The 16,471-nt window shown below is 38.0% G+C and overlaps 1 protein-coding gene across 7 annotated transcripts; it reads right to left on the reverse strand.

Annotated features, from left to right (window-relative positions):
• Positions 1–13: 13 nt before the first annotated feature.
• On the reverse strand, positions 14–15,260 carry LOC105060156 (probable protein phosphatase 2C 11). Of its 7 annotated transcripts, XM_073248126.1 has the most exons (13): positions 15,030–15,100; positions 13,208–13,279; positions 12,146–12,215; positions 11,921–12,054; positions 10,716–10,779; positions 9,200–9,308; positions 8,909–9,062; positions 3,531–3,656; positions 3,287–3,410; positions 3,118–3,194; positions 2,940–2,992; positions 2,270–2,324; positions 1,763–1,916 (listed from the first exon to the last, which is right to left on the reverse strand). In XM_073248126.1, the coding sequence occupies exons 4-13, from the start codon at positions 12,035–12,037 to the stop codon at positions 1,773–1,775; spliced, it is 1,023 nt and encodes a 340-aa protein (XP_073104227.1). In that variant the 5' UTR covers positions 12,038–12,054; positions 12,146–12,215; positions 13,208–13,279; positions 15,030–15,100; the 3' UTR covers positions 1,763–1,772. The 7 variants fall into 7 exon arrangements, with proteins under 7 accessions (XP_073104239.1, XP_073104222.1, XP_010942064.1 ...); XM_010943762.4 differs by lacking the exon at positions 13,208–13,279 and having other exon boundaries at positions 1,493–1,916; positions 15,030–15,183; XM_010943763.4 differs by lacking the exon at positions 13,208–13,279 and having other exon boundaries at positions 15,091–15,163.
• Between the last annotated feature and the right edge of the window lie 1,211 nt (positions 15,261–16,471).

Consider the following 16,471-nt stretch of genomic DNA (forward strand, 5'->3'; position numbering starts at 1 on the left):
ACTTCGGAACGAAAAAGAGGCTTCCAGTATCCTAAAAATCCGAGTTTTAGATAATGATGATGATGTCAATAACAAATGATAATAATAGCCATGAAGCTGCTACTTTTTGTTGCTTCTTCGATGATCCCCCCTATTATGCCCGTCCTGCCTGGAGAAAAAAAAAAAAAAGGGAAACGAAAAAAAAATTCATATCTTTTCTGTTTTTTCCACTGTTTTCTTTAGGAATCAAAGAGTGCCTCCATGTCATAATGTTCATAAGAAAAATTATAATTAAGAAAAAAGAATGCCAATCAAACAGTAGGAATGGACCGTCAATACAATGACAAAAGCTGTACGGTTACAGTCAAAGATTTAACCAAGCTAACATTGCTTCAAGTCTTCTCCTGTGGCCATAGGTTGTTAGAAATTATACTTAGGATCACATTCACATTTTCAGGAAAAGGAAATGCCGGAACCATTAAAGCTTTAGTGATAACCATGTTTAGAATCATGATCATGCACAAGCATGAAGATGATGATCTAGGCTCCAGAAGAAACAAAGTTGTTGTTGAGTACCCTGAATAATCTTGATACCCAAATATGAGGATCTGGATAGCCAAATATAAGGGAATGGGGAACTTCAAGTGTTGGTGTTGCATCAGAATCTCTGTCACCCTTACCATCATGCATCAACGACGAGACTGGTTAGTCGCCATGGATCAAGTTCCCTTTCTTATCAATCAGAATTCAGAAATAAATCTAAAGATCCTATACAATGAGTTTTCGAAGGCTGGCATAAGGCTACCCCAAGAAAGCAAATGAGATGGAGTCCCGCATTTTCCATACTTGCAGTTAGCAAATGCTGCTTGTTTTTCTGCCCACAAGACAGGAAGAGACTCAATTTACATAATTTCCCTTCTTCAACAGAACATCTCTAGGTGCAACTTAGGTTTAGCCAAGGAGATATTGTATCTGTAATTTTATCCAAACTATGTAGTTCACATATCTACTATTACAGAGTGAACATTAGGAGATTGCCCCCAACCCCCCGATTTCCACTCCTCTATCACATGCATTATCACTTACAAGACATGAGTACAAGCAACCTGTGAAAAATTTTTTTTGAAAATAAGATAACCTCAAATTCTATTAGGTCTCTTCTATGACAAAGTGAAATATTTCAGATGGAAGATTTAAATCCCAATATTCCAAGTGTCGGGTCAAAATTAGGACAGGGCAGAGACAGAAAAAGGATGGAACATCCATGGTTCCAAGTATCAGGACATCACATGTCCTGTTCCATAAAAAAAGCTGGAATTGCCTTGTCCCATGGGATTTGAATCCTTATTCCGAACACCCACCGAATATTAGTTTCATAAACCAAAAGATCATCGATGAATTCTTCCATTCCCTGAAAAAGGGGCAACTGAAATATGATATGCCTCACTCTATGTTACATATACTTTCAGACAAAATCTAAAAAGAAAACATCCTGACATAATTAGCTGACTGATGCTGAAAATAAATGAGAAACAATATGCTTTCTAATGTGATAAGACCAAATAATTACATTACACCTATAGTCCAAAGGAACCTGCCAATTTAGTCACAGAATGCCATCTTTCTTTTAAGCCCATTACTTCTGAGTCATGCTAATCATGTACATGGAACAGATGCGTGAATCTAGATATAAACTAAAGAAAAGGTCACATTGTTACATATCTTGCACTTTGAACAATTAAGGGAAGGCAGAGCCACAAAAACAAGTTTGAGCTCAGCTAACCAGAGTGATACTATGTGCTGGCAACACTGGACTTGATAGGCCTTTTAAACTGGACCAAGATCATGGTCATGTTATCACATCCCTCTCCATTGGCTGTTGATGGTGCCAAACACCTATCAAGTACTCTCTCACACACTGCAGACAGGCGACTTTCCTGCAGTCCCAAGCAGTATGTGCATCAGGAAAGGATGATATTTGAGAAATAAAAATGCTTCAATTTTCAAATTTAAGTATCTAACCAACCGATGATCTCTTATATGGCTACCGTAGTCATTTGATAATAAATCTGATGAAAGTTAAAAGATCTTCTAAAAGATCTAAAAGACCTCTTCTTCTCTACAAGAAGGGCATACCGAATTTTTTACTTTTTAGTGGTTCAGAAATGGTAGCTGATTAGTGTGGATTTGGAGGAACAATTTTTAGCTTATTGCCTTTTTTCATTGCTTGCAGCATTTGCTAGAGACAAATAAGATTGACAAAGTTCAAAGAAGGGAAAAGCATACGCACAGTCTTTATGTGCTCATGGATGAAATCCACCAGTTGCTGGCTTGACATGCATTCCCTGGGAAAAGTAGTAACAGAAACTATCTTTTAACAAGATATCTATTACAAATGAATACGTACATGATGGAAATGTAGCTAAACCATTAATAATTCTGAAAGTTAACCAAGCTACAATATATCATTGAGACACAGAAATATAGATGGATCATGCCAATATATATGGTAGTCTAGGAGTGTAGTCAGTGTAGCGAGAAGGGCCACAATGCCCCCTAAACTCCTAAAATCCTTATTTCATATGTTCTTTCCCTCTGGGTCCCCTTCCAAGCACCATCACCACCACTAGCAATTGAAGAAACTGTAGAATCCATATTGCAGATATTGTTGCTCCAGGTCCCATTGTGGGACCTTTCCAAATTTGACACCATTTCTCAATCCAACTCAGTTCCCTCCCACCTGAGGGAAATTTGCAATTCTACGACTTCATGATATAACAATGAACAATTCTTACTGGCCCCATCACTTCCCAACATAAGAACCAACTCTAGCACTGGCCCCAGTAACTCTGTTTTGCATTTAGTTTTACAAACATGTTGCGAATACTTGGAAAATTCCACAAGAGAACATGATAACTATGCATGGTTTTCTCAAATGCGGAGTTGCAGGGAAGATATACCAGATTCCATCACATGCCAGAACGAGGAAGTCATCATCATCACAAAGCTCCACCTAACAAATGACAGAAAGTAAATGACAGCAGCACCTTATAATAAAATTCACCACAAAATTTGAAAGGCCATGATTAGCACAATGAAATTCAAAGATTACTGAGGATAAAAATGCAGATTACTTACAATGTTTATGTCTGGATTGCAAGTCACAATTTGCCTTTCAGCTGGCAAAGACTTGTTCTGCTTGAATTCCATGTCGCCTGCAGGCAGAATCAGATGCAAGAAATGCAAACAAATTTTAAGATGCCTTGTGATTCTGAGAGAAGTCCACAAACAGTAGTATGGAAGTTACCAATGGCTCTTGCAAGGTTCAAGCTTCCATTTACTCGTCCTTCATGAATAAAACCTCCTGCTTTAAGGATTCTTTCTTTCTCAACAGCAAGCTCTGGCTTGTGATCCCTTGACAGATTGTATGCCTATAAAACAAAAAAAAACAGACGGAACACATGTTGACATAAATTTGTTAGCAAACAAGAATAGCCTTTTTAAATTACCAGAAGAAAACATCAGCACAATGGTTTGCCAAATTAACAAACCTGACCCTTCCTTGAGATTACACAACGAGAATCACCAGCATTTGCAACAATGAGTTGGTTGTTCCTAATGACAGCCACACAAGCTGTACTTCCAGATGTCGGTCCAGAGAAATCAGAGTGGGGTCCCTGATCACAAAGTTTCAGGTCATAACATTTTTGATATATATGAAGGCAATGATTTTCTGCATTAAGATTCAACATAATGGACCCATTTGAACATATAAAAGTTCCCTTTTTTGAAATTTTGGAAAGGAAGAATAAACCAGCCTTCTCCTGAAATTTTCTGCACTCAAAGCATCCATCCAAAAAAATTAAAAATTTAAAACATTCCCCAAAATCAGCTGGTTGTTCACTCTTTTTAGAGCAAAACAAAACACCTTTAACTTACCTAATTGGGCCCAATTAGTCTCCACAAACCAGTACAAATTAACCTTATGGCCGCTGAACCATTCCAAGAAAACCAGAAAAAATAAGCACACTTGAAACTTTGCAAAGCTAAATCCTAAGAAACCTTCGACGTTCACAACCATGGTTAGCTGTACCGCCTGATACGATGCCTACCGTACTGTACTAATATATCATACTACCCCATACCGATACTACCATACTATACCGAACCATGTACCAACACGATAATAGGATTTTACTAGGATAGGGTCCGGCACCGAGACAGTGAACCTTCCTCTTAACACTCTTGGAGACTATTAAACAACAAAAGATAATGGTTGAAATGTTGTGTCATTCTCATGTCAATAATTTGTATTAAATACAAAGAACTGCTTTTCAAAAAAAAATTTGAGGTAGTTAACCCAGCTACTAACAAGTATAGGCTTTATAGTTCCCCATAAGCTGGAGATGTCAAGGCAACAAGTTCTAGGAAAAGATTTAGAAAGGCTTGTAATACCATAGCTGCCCTTGACAAGATGGATGGGTGCATAAGGATGTATAACACCTATCTCAAATAGTTGAGACATGGTTTGATGTTAATGATCGGTCCTTAGAGCACTCAAACCCCTAAATCCTTGTTCTTCTCTTCCATTATTTGATTTTTTTTTTTTTTAATTTTCCTTTTCTTTTGTCTGCATGTCTGAATCAAGTCTTCACCCAAAAGACTTGGGAACAGCTAGTAAATGTGAGGCCCAGTCTACTTGGACTGGCCTGGAACTTCCTGGACCGACCAGCCGACCCCGATCTATTTTCACCTAGGCTGGGGATGTGCTTTGCACATGCCCGAACGATAGCACTTCTGATGGCAGTCTTCATCTTCTTCTTCCATCAATCCAGGAGGCATTTGCCCTTCCAAGAGGGCATCAGAGGCTAGGAAACCCTGGCCTCCACTCTATTTAATAGCACCTCACACCCCCTTTGAGTTCCACTGCAAAAACCACTGCCTGAAAACTGACACTGGTAGCCCTCATCTCCTTCTCTCTTCCAGAAGCCACCATTCTAGCTTTCATTGAAATCATCACCGTGACCTCGCCAGAGTTGAGGAATATCTCTCTTTCTCTCTCTCTCTCGCTACTCTTGAATAGACCCCTATCATCAGCCGAGATCTCCTCAGGAGATTGCAAGATTTTCCTAACAAACCCCTCCCCTATTCTGAAATAGCCTCCTCTGCTTCAATACTTTTCTCCATGTTTTGAAGCCGAGGACCCTGCCGCTAGTACTGGATGAGCCCTTCCTTGATTGTAGTGACCAAACAATGGAGCTCAGCCACAGCCACTGTTGAGCGATCGAGGCTCGATTTGACGCCTAACCTCCATGGTGCCCTATTGTGGAATCCTATTTTCTTGGCTCTTTTTCTCCTCTTTTCTGGCCATTGTAGTCGTCACTGGTCACCTATTAACCAGCCGTGACCACCAGCGACACCACCAAGTGCCATGGCCCTCTTTCCCTTTTGATGAGAAGCGGTGAAGCCTTGTTTCACCCTCTATTTCTCGTTCTCCTCTCCTTTCTCTCTCTACTCTTTCTATCTCTCTTACTCTCTTGGGTTGGGCTGGCCCCAGTAGACCCCATAATTTTGATCAACCTGGTGAAAAGGTCTTGAACCCCATGGTGGTTGGGCAGCATGTCTGCACCCAGCTTGGTACTTGCTGAGCATCGCTGGATTCCATCATTATCAATCTCTATTGAGCTACTTGTGCCTTTGTATGACTCTTGTTTCGTGATTTAACCAATCCGACTACCTAGGTCGGACTGATCCAGGCCGTCGGATGCTGCTATCAAGCCGGACCTGTCCTTCCTCCACCCCAGCCTTCATCAGCGGTCCTAAGATGCATTAGTGACAACTCCTAACATGTTACCTTTGATTTGATTGGACACTTGTTTTTTGATCTAACAAATTGGACTATACTATTTTGACCATGATTTTCGGAACCGTACCGAACTGGCCGGTTCGGGGCGGACCGAACCGTATCGGCGGAGAACTAGAACAATTCCAGCAGAAAAAATGGCACGCGCCGGTGCCGGAGAAGAAAGAGAGGGAAACAGAGGCAAAGAGATAGAGAAGAGGAGAGGGAGAGAGAGGAGGATACCGTCGGAGGCCGGCAGTGGCCCGCTACGGCAGTCGGAGGATCGTTTCTGCTCGGTTTGCCCGATAGGGCTGTTAAATGAGAGAGAAAGAGAGAGAGGGGAAGTGACTCACTGGAGGGAAGACGGGACAGCGCAAGGGCTGTCGGAGGTTTTCGAATGGCCGCCGTGGGCAGCAGACGATGGAAACCACACAGGTGGCATCAAGGCCAAGGAACAAGGGCGTCGCCCCTGTTCACGCATCGGGCTTTTTTAAAAATGGAGATGAACAGTGAAGCCAGCAAACCATTTTCCAGCTTCATTGTTTAAGAGTTTTTTTTAAAAAAAAATAAAATCAGTGAAGTCGGCAATCGGATTGCCAGCTTCATTTTTTTGAATTTTTTTAAAAAAAAAAGCAAAAATAGTGTAGCCGGCAAATCATTTGCCGGCTTCACTTAAATTTTAGTTTTTTAAAAAAACCCCACACATACAGCGCCGCACGCGTGGACTGTGCCGTCCGGCGGCTACGACAGCCAGCCGGAGGCCGTCCAACAGCCCCTCCAACTCCTTCCCCTCCCTTCTTTTCTTTCTTCCTCCCTCTCTCTCTATTTTTCTCTCTTTTCCTCCTCCCAGTTCGGGTCCTTTCCTTGTTTCGGTTCGCATCGGTTTGATATGGTACGGAATCATACCATAAGTCGGCCGATACGACCATCGGTACCGGCACCCCAAATCTTGATTTTGACTGATTCAGTTCACCCGACCAGCATCATCTTCATAGGGCGTCATAAAAAGAAGGGTCCCCTAAATGTTTTAATGTTAATGACTTATTTATGAACTATGAAATGTTTGTATTTGATTATGAAAAGAATGATTCTGTGACTATTTTATTGTGTCTTGTTTATGTCTTATGAACTCTATTATATCGTTTAGTGCTTTTCAATCCACTTATATACGTTTGTTTTAAAGAAAAGATATAAATGCTTTAAAGGCTTAGATAGCTATGTATAGATTTAGTTCCATAAGGCCCTGCCAGTGGGTTTACAGTTGGCACAAGAATTACGCCCCTACCAACTAGTATAAAGTTAGTACATAAATTATGAATCATAATACTTAGTCGATTGCGACCTTGTTACAATATAAAGTGACCTTAGCATTAATGTAGGAGAGTAGTATTGTGAACTATGACATAGCTAAATGATAAATGATTTTATGACTTTATTTATATTATACACTTGGAACCATATTTATGAAATTTGCATGATTTATGCATAAATGAAAGCATTATTATTTTGTGACTTAGCTTATTGTATTGTTACTATAAAATAATATATTTTTTATGAAAGTTATTTATTGAGCCATGTAAAACTTATACTTGATCTGATAATGTAGTGCAAGGTTTGGTTCCTGAGCTATGTAGCTCACCTTTCTTTTTATTCTTTTCAAACAAATAAGGTTTCTAGGAGGAAGAAATGATCCAAGCTTAGAATTCATGCTAGCAAGCTTGGACGCTTTTATAGTAGAATTTTAGTTTATTAGTTGATAATTTTATGGATTTTTAAGTTTATGGGTTTTTAAACATTTGAATTTTAGATTTGGAAGCTCTATACCAGCACTTGTTCCTTTATTTAATGAATGGTAGACTTTGGACCCTTTTTGTTCTATTTTATACAAGATGAATATTTGTACAGGTTTCTATGGTTGCTTCGTGTTATCACAGGCAATGCCCGACGGTAGTATGGCCATATTATGTTTTGGATTTGGGTGTGATATTGAAGAACTCTCAGCTTCTTATCCCATGAATGTAAACTGCCCCTGAACTTTCATCTAGTTTTCCTAAACCAGAAAATCTTCTAAACCTCCCCTTTCCTTTGCTTTTAACCTTCTTTATTCAGATACACCCTACTAGAGATTTGAACTCCAAAAACTAAGTGTTACAAAATTTGTTTTCCCCCATGACAACCATCAATTGCCCAAACAGTGAAGCCCTAACAACAGTGAATCAGAAGAAGGCATGCCAAAAAACAAATGCCCCCATTTATACATGGTCACCATGTTTATAGAGTAGCATGTTGACTCATTATATATGGGCCCTATAACATAATAGAAAGGCTTGATTTTAAGGGAAGAAAAAAAAAATCAAGAGGATCAGTAACTGATAATCCAAAGTAACTGATGACTCAACACAATCTCCAGACTGCAATATTTTATGCATGCATGAACTCGGCATGCACACATGGTTAATTCAAGACTATGATTTATTTGATGGATCAAGGTCTATCGTATCAATCTGTATTGGTAAGATACCAGTACAATGCCGAGGCTCAATTCAGAATATGAGCCAACTCAGTCCATACCGGTCTAAGCGGAGCAGAACCATCTTGTACTGCCTGGTGCCGACCTATACTATCTGGTTTCAGGAAGTACCATGGCTGGGAGTGAGATAAAAATGTTGAGAGCCTGTATCAATATGGGGTACATACTGTATTATATTGACCATTCCATGGCGAACCGGTAATGCACCAATAGGTTTCCAGTACCGGTTTTGTGGACCTTGTGCTAGACACTTGCAGTCCCATCCTTTACTTATTTTCCATGTGCTTGAATGAGGCTGAGCCAGTGCAAATACTATTTTGCATCGACTTCACCTTAAACTCTTAATTTACATATTCTTGTCCATTTTTTCCTTTTTCTTTTTTAGAGAAAAACAATTTCACCTCAGCAATTCTTTCCCTTATTCCTTTTCTTAGAAAAAAATGCAGAAGACACAACATGGTTAGACCACAACATCACCCAAGGTTTTCATGGTACATATGCTAGAGGAAAAAACATGAAAATTCATGAATTAACTACAAAGTGTCATTCAGATGTACCTGTTCGAAAGCCCAGTCATCTGCATGGCCGTCAGAATCACTTCCCTTTGGGGACCACATCACACCTTCAAGCATTGCAGAAAATTTGGTTATCTTATCTCCCAGTACAGATAATTCTCTCCACCCTCTCTGTCCTTGCATCATCTCATCCATTCTGCAAAGATAGAATTACATAACATTTCATACATGCATCAATTTACTAAGTGCTCCCATTACTTGCCTCCAATTAGGAAATAAGCATTTCAAGCACAAAGCAGAATATGGGAAAAAATATATAGCACTATAGCTTACCTGAAAAAAGCTTTTTGTACTGAAGCAGCTAAATCACCACCCATATAAGTTCCATATTTGAGTACTTGAGTGTGCAGATACTTTGCACAGAACTTGGCAACTACTTTTCCTATAAGAGCAATGAGGACATCAATTTGAACTGGTATTACAATGTTGTGATAAGACCAAATGAAAATTAAAAGTAAAACTAGGGAAATCAAATGAGAGACACTGCTTGAGCCAGATCACAATCTATTCTCCTAGCTAACTATAGAATACAATTATGGAACCAGTGTCTATTATGCACCAATCTTAGCACAGCAGCCATCTTTGGAGAAAGATGCTTCATCAACATCTAATGAGGTAATGAATCATGAACACTATGGCATTATGTTTCCAGTTGCAACTCAGGCTTTCACAGGGAACTACTACAATGAAAGAGGTCAGGTGTCATACACCAAGTCTCAAGATAAAGTATTGGCAGAATTCTGGATTTGAGTCCCACAAGGTACTCCATTCAAATGTGTATAAAACCAAGTTAAAGACTCTGGGTTAAACATTCTGGAGCACAGTGCAGGTAATTTTTATGATAACCATCATGAAATATTCCAAACATTTGGATTGTTTTTATGATGCTTATTCTGCTCAAGGGCTACCTCCAGTGCCTGCAGAATAACTCACTAGAATTTTGGGGTAAGATTGGTGCTTCAATGTGTAAAAATAAGAGAAAACAACAAGGTGAGCTCGATAATTTTCGTGAATGCATTGATATAAGACTCACCCTGGTAAAAGAATATAACACAAGAATGTTAAAAATGGGGTGAAACATGCACCATGCAGTAAAAATGAGAACATAAACTGATAAATCTCTAAAAAAATAATGCTCAGATGCAATATCCATCATCTTTTCAAGGGATCACACAGCTTTGGTGCAGGCAAAAATGCTCCTCAACGATGATATGTCAGAACTAATACATTGCTTAATTATGTATGACAATCAACCCAATACCAACCAGGACCCAAATTACCTTTTACAATCTTGCAAATCTTCTGATAATTTATTAATGTTGAATCAAGACTGCAAATATGCTGGCAAATATAAGGGGGATATATAGATGATTACCAAATGATAGTGTAATATCACAATGTGTTACAATAACCCTAGGTAGGTGTACAATTTTAAACTAGCACATCCTTCTGAGCTAGCTACTAGAATAGGTGCACTTTCATTAAAAAATTCAATATTGTTTAACAGACATCGGTCCATTTAAGACATGCATGAATAAAACTTCTTATATCTCATAATACATTAAATAGACCAAAAATATCAAAACATGAACATGTAGTTAAGGTGAAGAGGAAAGCATATGGCAGCTGGAAAATTGTGCAATTGCTAATAAAGCACAAATTTTAAATTAAAAATCTCAAATGGAACCATGACTGAACCAGAAACTAAAGCTAAAGACACGAAAGGATAAGTTGTTATAATTATATGAAGTTCATAGAGGACATAAGAAATAAGAGATCTACAACTTACCTCCATGGCCATCATAAACACCAAAGAATGATGTGCAATTGTCAAGGTCTGGCACAGCAGCATGCTGGAAAATATGATTGTGACTAACAAGAATATCTCACAAAACATTTGGAAAAAAACAATGACATAAATATATTATAAATGTAAAAACCCACAAGAGCTAATGATCTGCATGAGGAGATCATAATGAGTCGCAAACCGTTTGCATTTAATAATTCACAGGGCAAGTAGGGAAACTAGGACAGTATTTTGTGTAAGTGGTACGTAAAAGCTAATCTGGCTGCACCTAAAGCTTTTCATAGCATCATTTGAAAAATTACACCCACACATATTTAAGCCACCTGTGCATTTTGCCTATGTACACAGCTGAGTTAGCTTCAAATATTTTTTTTTTCTTTTGCTTACGTTTTAGTTATTATCTCCTGTATTTTGCTAACTCATAGTTCTCTTTATACTAGATGGTAAAATTATTTAATCTAATCAAGTGTTCAATCTTGGTTTGAATTCTTTCACATGAAGTGGCTAAACAAGCAGAATTCCCACTCAGAAGATATCATTATGGACTTCTGATGCTCCAATATTGAAGCCACCTGTGCAATTTTACTTATGTACACAGCTGAATTAGCTTTGAATATGTCTTTTTTTCTTTTGCTTAGGTTCTAGTTATTATCTCCTGTATTTTGCTAACTCATAGTTCTCTTTATACTAGATTGTAAATTATTTAATCTAATCAAGGTTCATTCTTGGTTTGAATTCCTTCACATGAAGTGGGTAAACAAGCAGAGTTCCCACTCAGAAGATATCATCATAGGCTCTGATGCTTCAACATGCTACCTTACATGCAAGGTATAAATGAAAATATCTGGCGCAGACATAACAAAAGGCCTCTCAAGATTCATTTCTAATATCAGTGATGTATTCAAATAGATCCACATAAAGAAAATAAATCAAGGGTGGATAACAAGAAACTAGTTTGCTTTAAGTCCAGAATACTTTATTCTCTATCAAAAAATCATTTAAATGGATCGTGATTATTTAGATCAAACTACATCCTTGGATACTATAATTATTTAAGAAAGAACTTACCTGATTTGTGTAAGATATTTCACTCGTTGTTATAAATTCATTAGATGACATCTAATAATTCATAGCTGGTGACACTGTTATGAACTACTGAGAACATAAAAGTGTCATATAGTACTTACTGCATCTTCCATAAATGAACGCCAGCCTTGCATGGATGACAAACCAAATGCAAGTCTGGCATTTGAACCATCTTCAGAAAACTTCTCAGTTTTTGGACTGCTAAGATATATCCCCATTTTTGGGTTGAATCAATCTGTGAATATTGAATGAAAATTATATGTTATAAATACAATGAGGATCCAAAGGATTCATATGTTGTAAACACAACAGATGTGGTGCTATACCTGAATATTAACCAAGCACACTTAACACAAATTATTTGATCCCAGCAAGCAATCAAGTATTTGCTGGCTGCTGCAAAGATAAACTGATTCCCAGTAAGGCAAGGAACATAGCATTCACCAGATGACATGAAAATAGGGTGAAAGCATAACAACCAACAAATAGTGAGAATATCCCATCAAAGCTGCAGCGGGAAAGGTCAGTAAGGAAGAATAGGATTTTGGACATATCACACACATGGTTTGTCTATCAAACCAGTCAAGAAAATCCAATAGTTGAAATCTGGAAAGGCAGATCTAGTAAGAACTGCATTTAAACATCAACTTATTGTTTCTCTCATGAAGATTATGATTTTTCTTACATGATCATCAAAGTTATAAAATTGTTTTTTCATCAGCAAAGACATCTAGGACATAAAACATTTTCATTATTCATGAATGGAATTTACTAGATATTTATAGCTCGGCATCAAGTGTCATCTGCATATAGCATCATAAGAAAACTGCATATGAATGCAAGGAAACTGTAGGAGCATTGGCTGACCAATATGTCAAACCTAAAACTTTCATGAACATAGGCACAATTCAATCCCTTTAGGAACTTAAAGAGGTTTGTGCCTCAGTGATGGCTCAATTTGAAGAGTACAAAGATGATCCATATCAATCCATTTGGGAACTCAATTTGTTTTCTCCCTGATTTGTTTTAATCTATGTTAATTAAACATGACTTTTGAACCTAAATCTAAAGATGCCATTATATGTAATTTACAGAAATTTTAATGAAAAAAAAAAGAACAAATAGGTTCACAATATGTTATGATTTTTTCAAAAACAGATGATTGGGGCCAGAAGGCATTTGCCTTCTGCATTGAGCTAAGGATCATTAAAAGAAGAAATCCGGGGGGGTGGGGGGTGGGGGGGTGTAAAGAAAGAAAAAAAGGTGAATTGGTGATTGCAGCAGACGAAGCACAAGGGGAATCATGATTAGGACAGAGAATTTTACAAAGGGAAGCTAAGCTAACAATGTAATAGCAATGGTGATTGCAGGGCAAAAAGAACACTCACATTAGTTATTCCCAAGACTCAATTCTTAACAGGTATGCCACTAATGTCTTGAAAGTTTAGGAGATACTCCACCTAGAAAGTATCAAAATAAGCACAAATTTCAATCGTCAAATATCTTGATGAGATACTCTACCTAGAAAGTTCAGGATAATAGGATCTTTTTTCCACTATTCACTCCCCCCCCCCCCCCCACCAACCGAAACAATCATCTGTAGGACACATGATTTATTGAACTGAAATGCTTTCACATTTCAATGTCTACTTTACATTTTTAAACAGGATTCCTTCATAACATGTAATACACAATAAAAAATATTTTTCTTTTTATTCTGCTATGCATGTTTTCGTATCAAATTCACCCAATGGTCATATCAGTTTACATCAAAATGTGACATCATGACCAGTTCAAAGGAGGTTGTTAAACACATAGGTAACCATACACACGTAAGTCTGATAACATGATGACAGATCTGAGCAGAAACTGCTTCTAGGTTTTACACTTGCTATGTAAAATAAAAAATAATATATGACAGTTAAAAAGAAGCCAGGAGATAAACATTTCATATGAAGTAATAGGTAAACATTTCAAACCATTTAGGCCACACTAGAACAAGTAAATCTGTCTTCCTCTCGTAGAAACATAAATGCTTTGGAGAAGCAATAGATGGCATATTTTGATAGGCCAAGATGCTAAACAGGAAAGGCGATCATCAAATAGAGCAGCAAACTTATACAGAGAACAAACGGAACACATAAACAAGTGAGTAAATCTGCAAAGATATGGAGATTGCGACAAAAATGAAGAGAAAAGGTATCTAGGAGACTTCCAAGAATGAGGCGTTGATGTTCTGATAATACTACCCAGTCCCCATCAAATCTTGAACCAGCAGCATGATATAAATTACCTCTACTCAAATTTAATTTAGATAACTAAATAAATGGGTGTTCCGCAGCTCCTAGGAACAAGACATGCACATGAGTAGTTCCATGAACATCAAAAACTGATTTTCTCTGAAAACCACCTGCTTTAAGCAGGACAACCATTTTAAAAGAGCTTTCATTATCAGTCACAAAGGATTATGTATATATTTAAATAACAATGAATAAATATAGTTACAGGACTCTGTACTGCTGAAGTTGGTATCTAACGTTTACCCGCTAAATTAACCAGATATCTACAGCACCATACCAAGAAATCTCAATCTTGAAAACTTGTGACTATATTTGGACTGTGGACATCTGCCACTAGTGCTCCCCGTCCAATTATAAAAGCATCCAAATTACTTTATCAAATAGCAGCCAGATAACTATCCTGCAACAATCTTTATCAAATAACAACCAGGACTCTCTAATTTGCTTTCGTCCTCTAACAGTAAACACGCTGCAAGCCCACCAAACCAAGACTCGGTGGATGATGGAGTATATATTTCCAAATGTTGACTGAACGGTCATAAGGAAAGAATTCGTTAGAATTAAACTCTGATGCGAAACAAATGTTTAAACGACATACATGGATTTGAGGTAAAACAGTAAAAGAAGAGACTAAAGAAACCCAAATTGAAGACCACGATTCGGTTGGAAGTTTTATTGCTTTGGTGGAGATTAAAAGACCACCATTTGCTTAAGAGTTAAAATCAAGGAACTCACAGCAAGAATCCCAAGATTTAAAGAACCTAACTACAAGAATCAGTACCCAAGATCAAGAAACAAACAGCATCAAAACATAAAACTCATCAAGAAATCATCGCACGGTATGCAAAAACAAGAACTCATGCAAGAAAGAGCTGAAAAGAAGAGAGCGAAGAGGAATGGTTCCACTCACGAGCGAGAGGCGATCGCAGTGGAGCCCCCAGATGGAAAAGAGAAGAGAGTGGAGAACGAACCGAGATGGACTCCTTCGAGAAGTCTTTGAGAAGCACAGCGGGAAAGAAGAATAAGAAGGGGTAGAGAGAAGGATGACGTAGAAAACCCGGTTCATGGAAGCAGGCGCTCTCTGGAGGATATTTGTATGGCATGCGTTTGTTTTTCTGTCAACCATTCTGTTGTCACAAAATTTTCTCTGTGTTTTACTTTTCGTCTGGAGTTGATGCCGTGTCAGAAGTCTGGGATCGGGGAGTGAATCCGATGATCTCCCACTTCCGCGAATAGTCGGTGGTGGCCTGGTGGAGGTGGACCCACCCCCGCCTCGAACATGCATTCGCTGTTTACGGAAACCACTTTATCGGGAAAAAAGATTCTCGGGCGGGCTGAGGTGGCGAGGGTCGATTGGCTCGTTGCGTGGGACACGTCTCTCTTGTCAAATACGCTCTGCGTTTTTAAAAGAGGTAAATAATCTTCCAGGTCAAATAGAATCCCAAAGTAACAGACATATCTCTGGATATTTTACAAAACTGTACCTCCCTTGCTCCATGTTTCACCCGACAAGAGAAGCTTTGTGAGCTGTGATATCAACGCGAAAGCCCTTTTTCTTTTTTTAATCAGATTTATTAAATCAATTTAAAATAAAAATATCCATAAAAAATCTAGCATGATTAGCTACATATGTCGTTAAAAAAAAAAAAAAATCTTTCCCCCTCCACAATACTGCTACCGGTCATTGACTCCAATCAATGCTCCATTCATTTATCCTACGTGCGCTCAATGTGTGCAGATAAGTGCACGCCAGAAAGGGATCCAATTTGCATCTTTAACACTAAATCAGGATATAATTTAGCACATAATTATAAGACATTGTTCGTGATATAATTGATAAACGGTGGCTTCCTTTGATTAGTACGCATCACTTGGGTCATTTGGAGTGAAATATTTCAGTTTGACATTTTGTAAGATAAAAATTTAATCTTTCTATTCTCTCAACACAAAAGTGTGCCTTCCTATTGCCAAATTGTTGTGGGTCAATTTGTTGTTCAAAAGTATTGCCATTAATTTTGTTATTTTGATTAATTGATGCTCCCATTTTGTTTTACTCTCAGTACATTTTTCATAAACCTTGTCCTTACCTTGAGCACTCTCTACTTTTCTAGATCACGTGGTATAGCACGAGGCTTAATTATTTCATTTCATGAACTCATCTATCTAGGCATGTGATTTTTTTATGAAATCTTGTATTCACCTCGAAAAACTCCTCACATGCTTTGGATACGCTTTCTTCGATTTAGGCTATATAATATGGATATGAAATCTCAATTACCAACCAAATGTAGATCTTGTGTCCTATGTCGATCTCCAACTAATCAGGAATTCCAATTTTATATTTTGGCAATC

Source organism: Elaeis guineensis, chromosome 1, assembly GCF_000442705.2.
Source record: "Elaeis guineensis isolate ETL-2024a chromosome 1, EG11, whole genome shotgun sequence".
Classification (NCBI taxonomy): Eukaryota; Viridiplantae; Streptophyta; class Magnoliopsida; order Arecales; family Arecaceae; genus Elaeis; species Elaeis guineensis.

Bases quoted from the DNA above. Each gene is read 5' to 3' on its own strand.
- LOC105060156 (XM_073248121.1), bottom strand. From the start codon at position 15,245: ATGGTTGACAGAAAAACAAACGCATGCCATACAAATATCCTCCAGAGA. The intron at 9,063-9,199 runs GTAAGCTATAGT...CTATCTTTGCAG, and splicing joins GTACAAAAAGCTTTTTTCAG to AATGGATGAGATGATGCAAG. The intron at 3,411-3,530 runs GTTTGTTAATTT...TTTGTTTTATAG, and splicing joins TAATCTCAAGGAAGGGTCAG to GCATACAATCTGTCAAGGGA.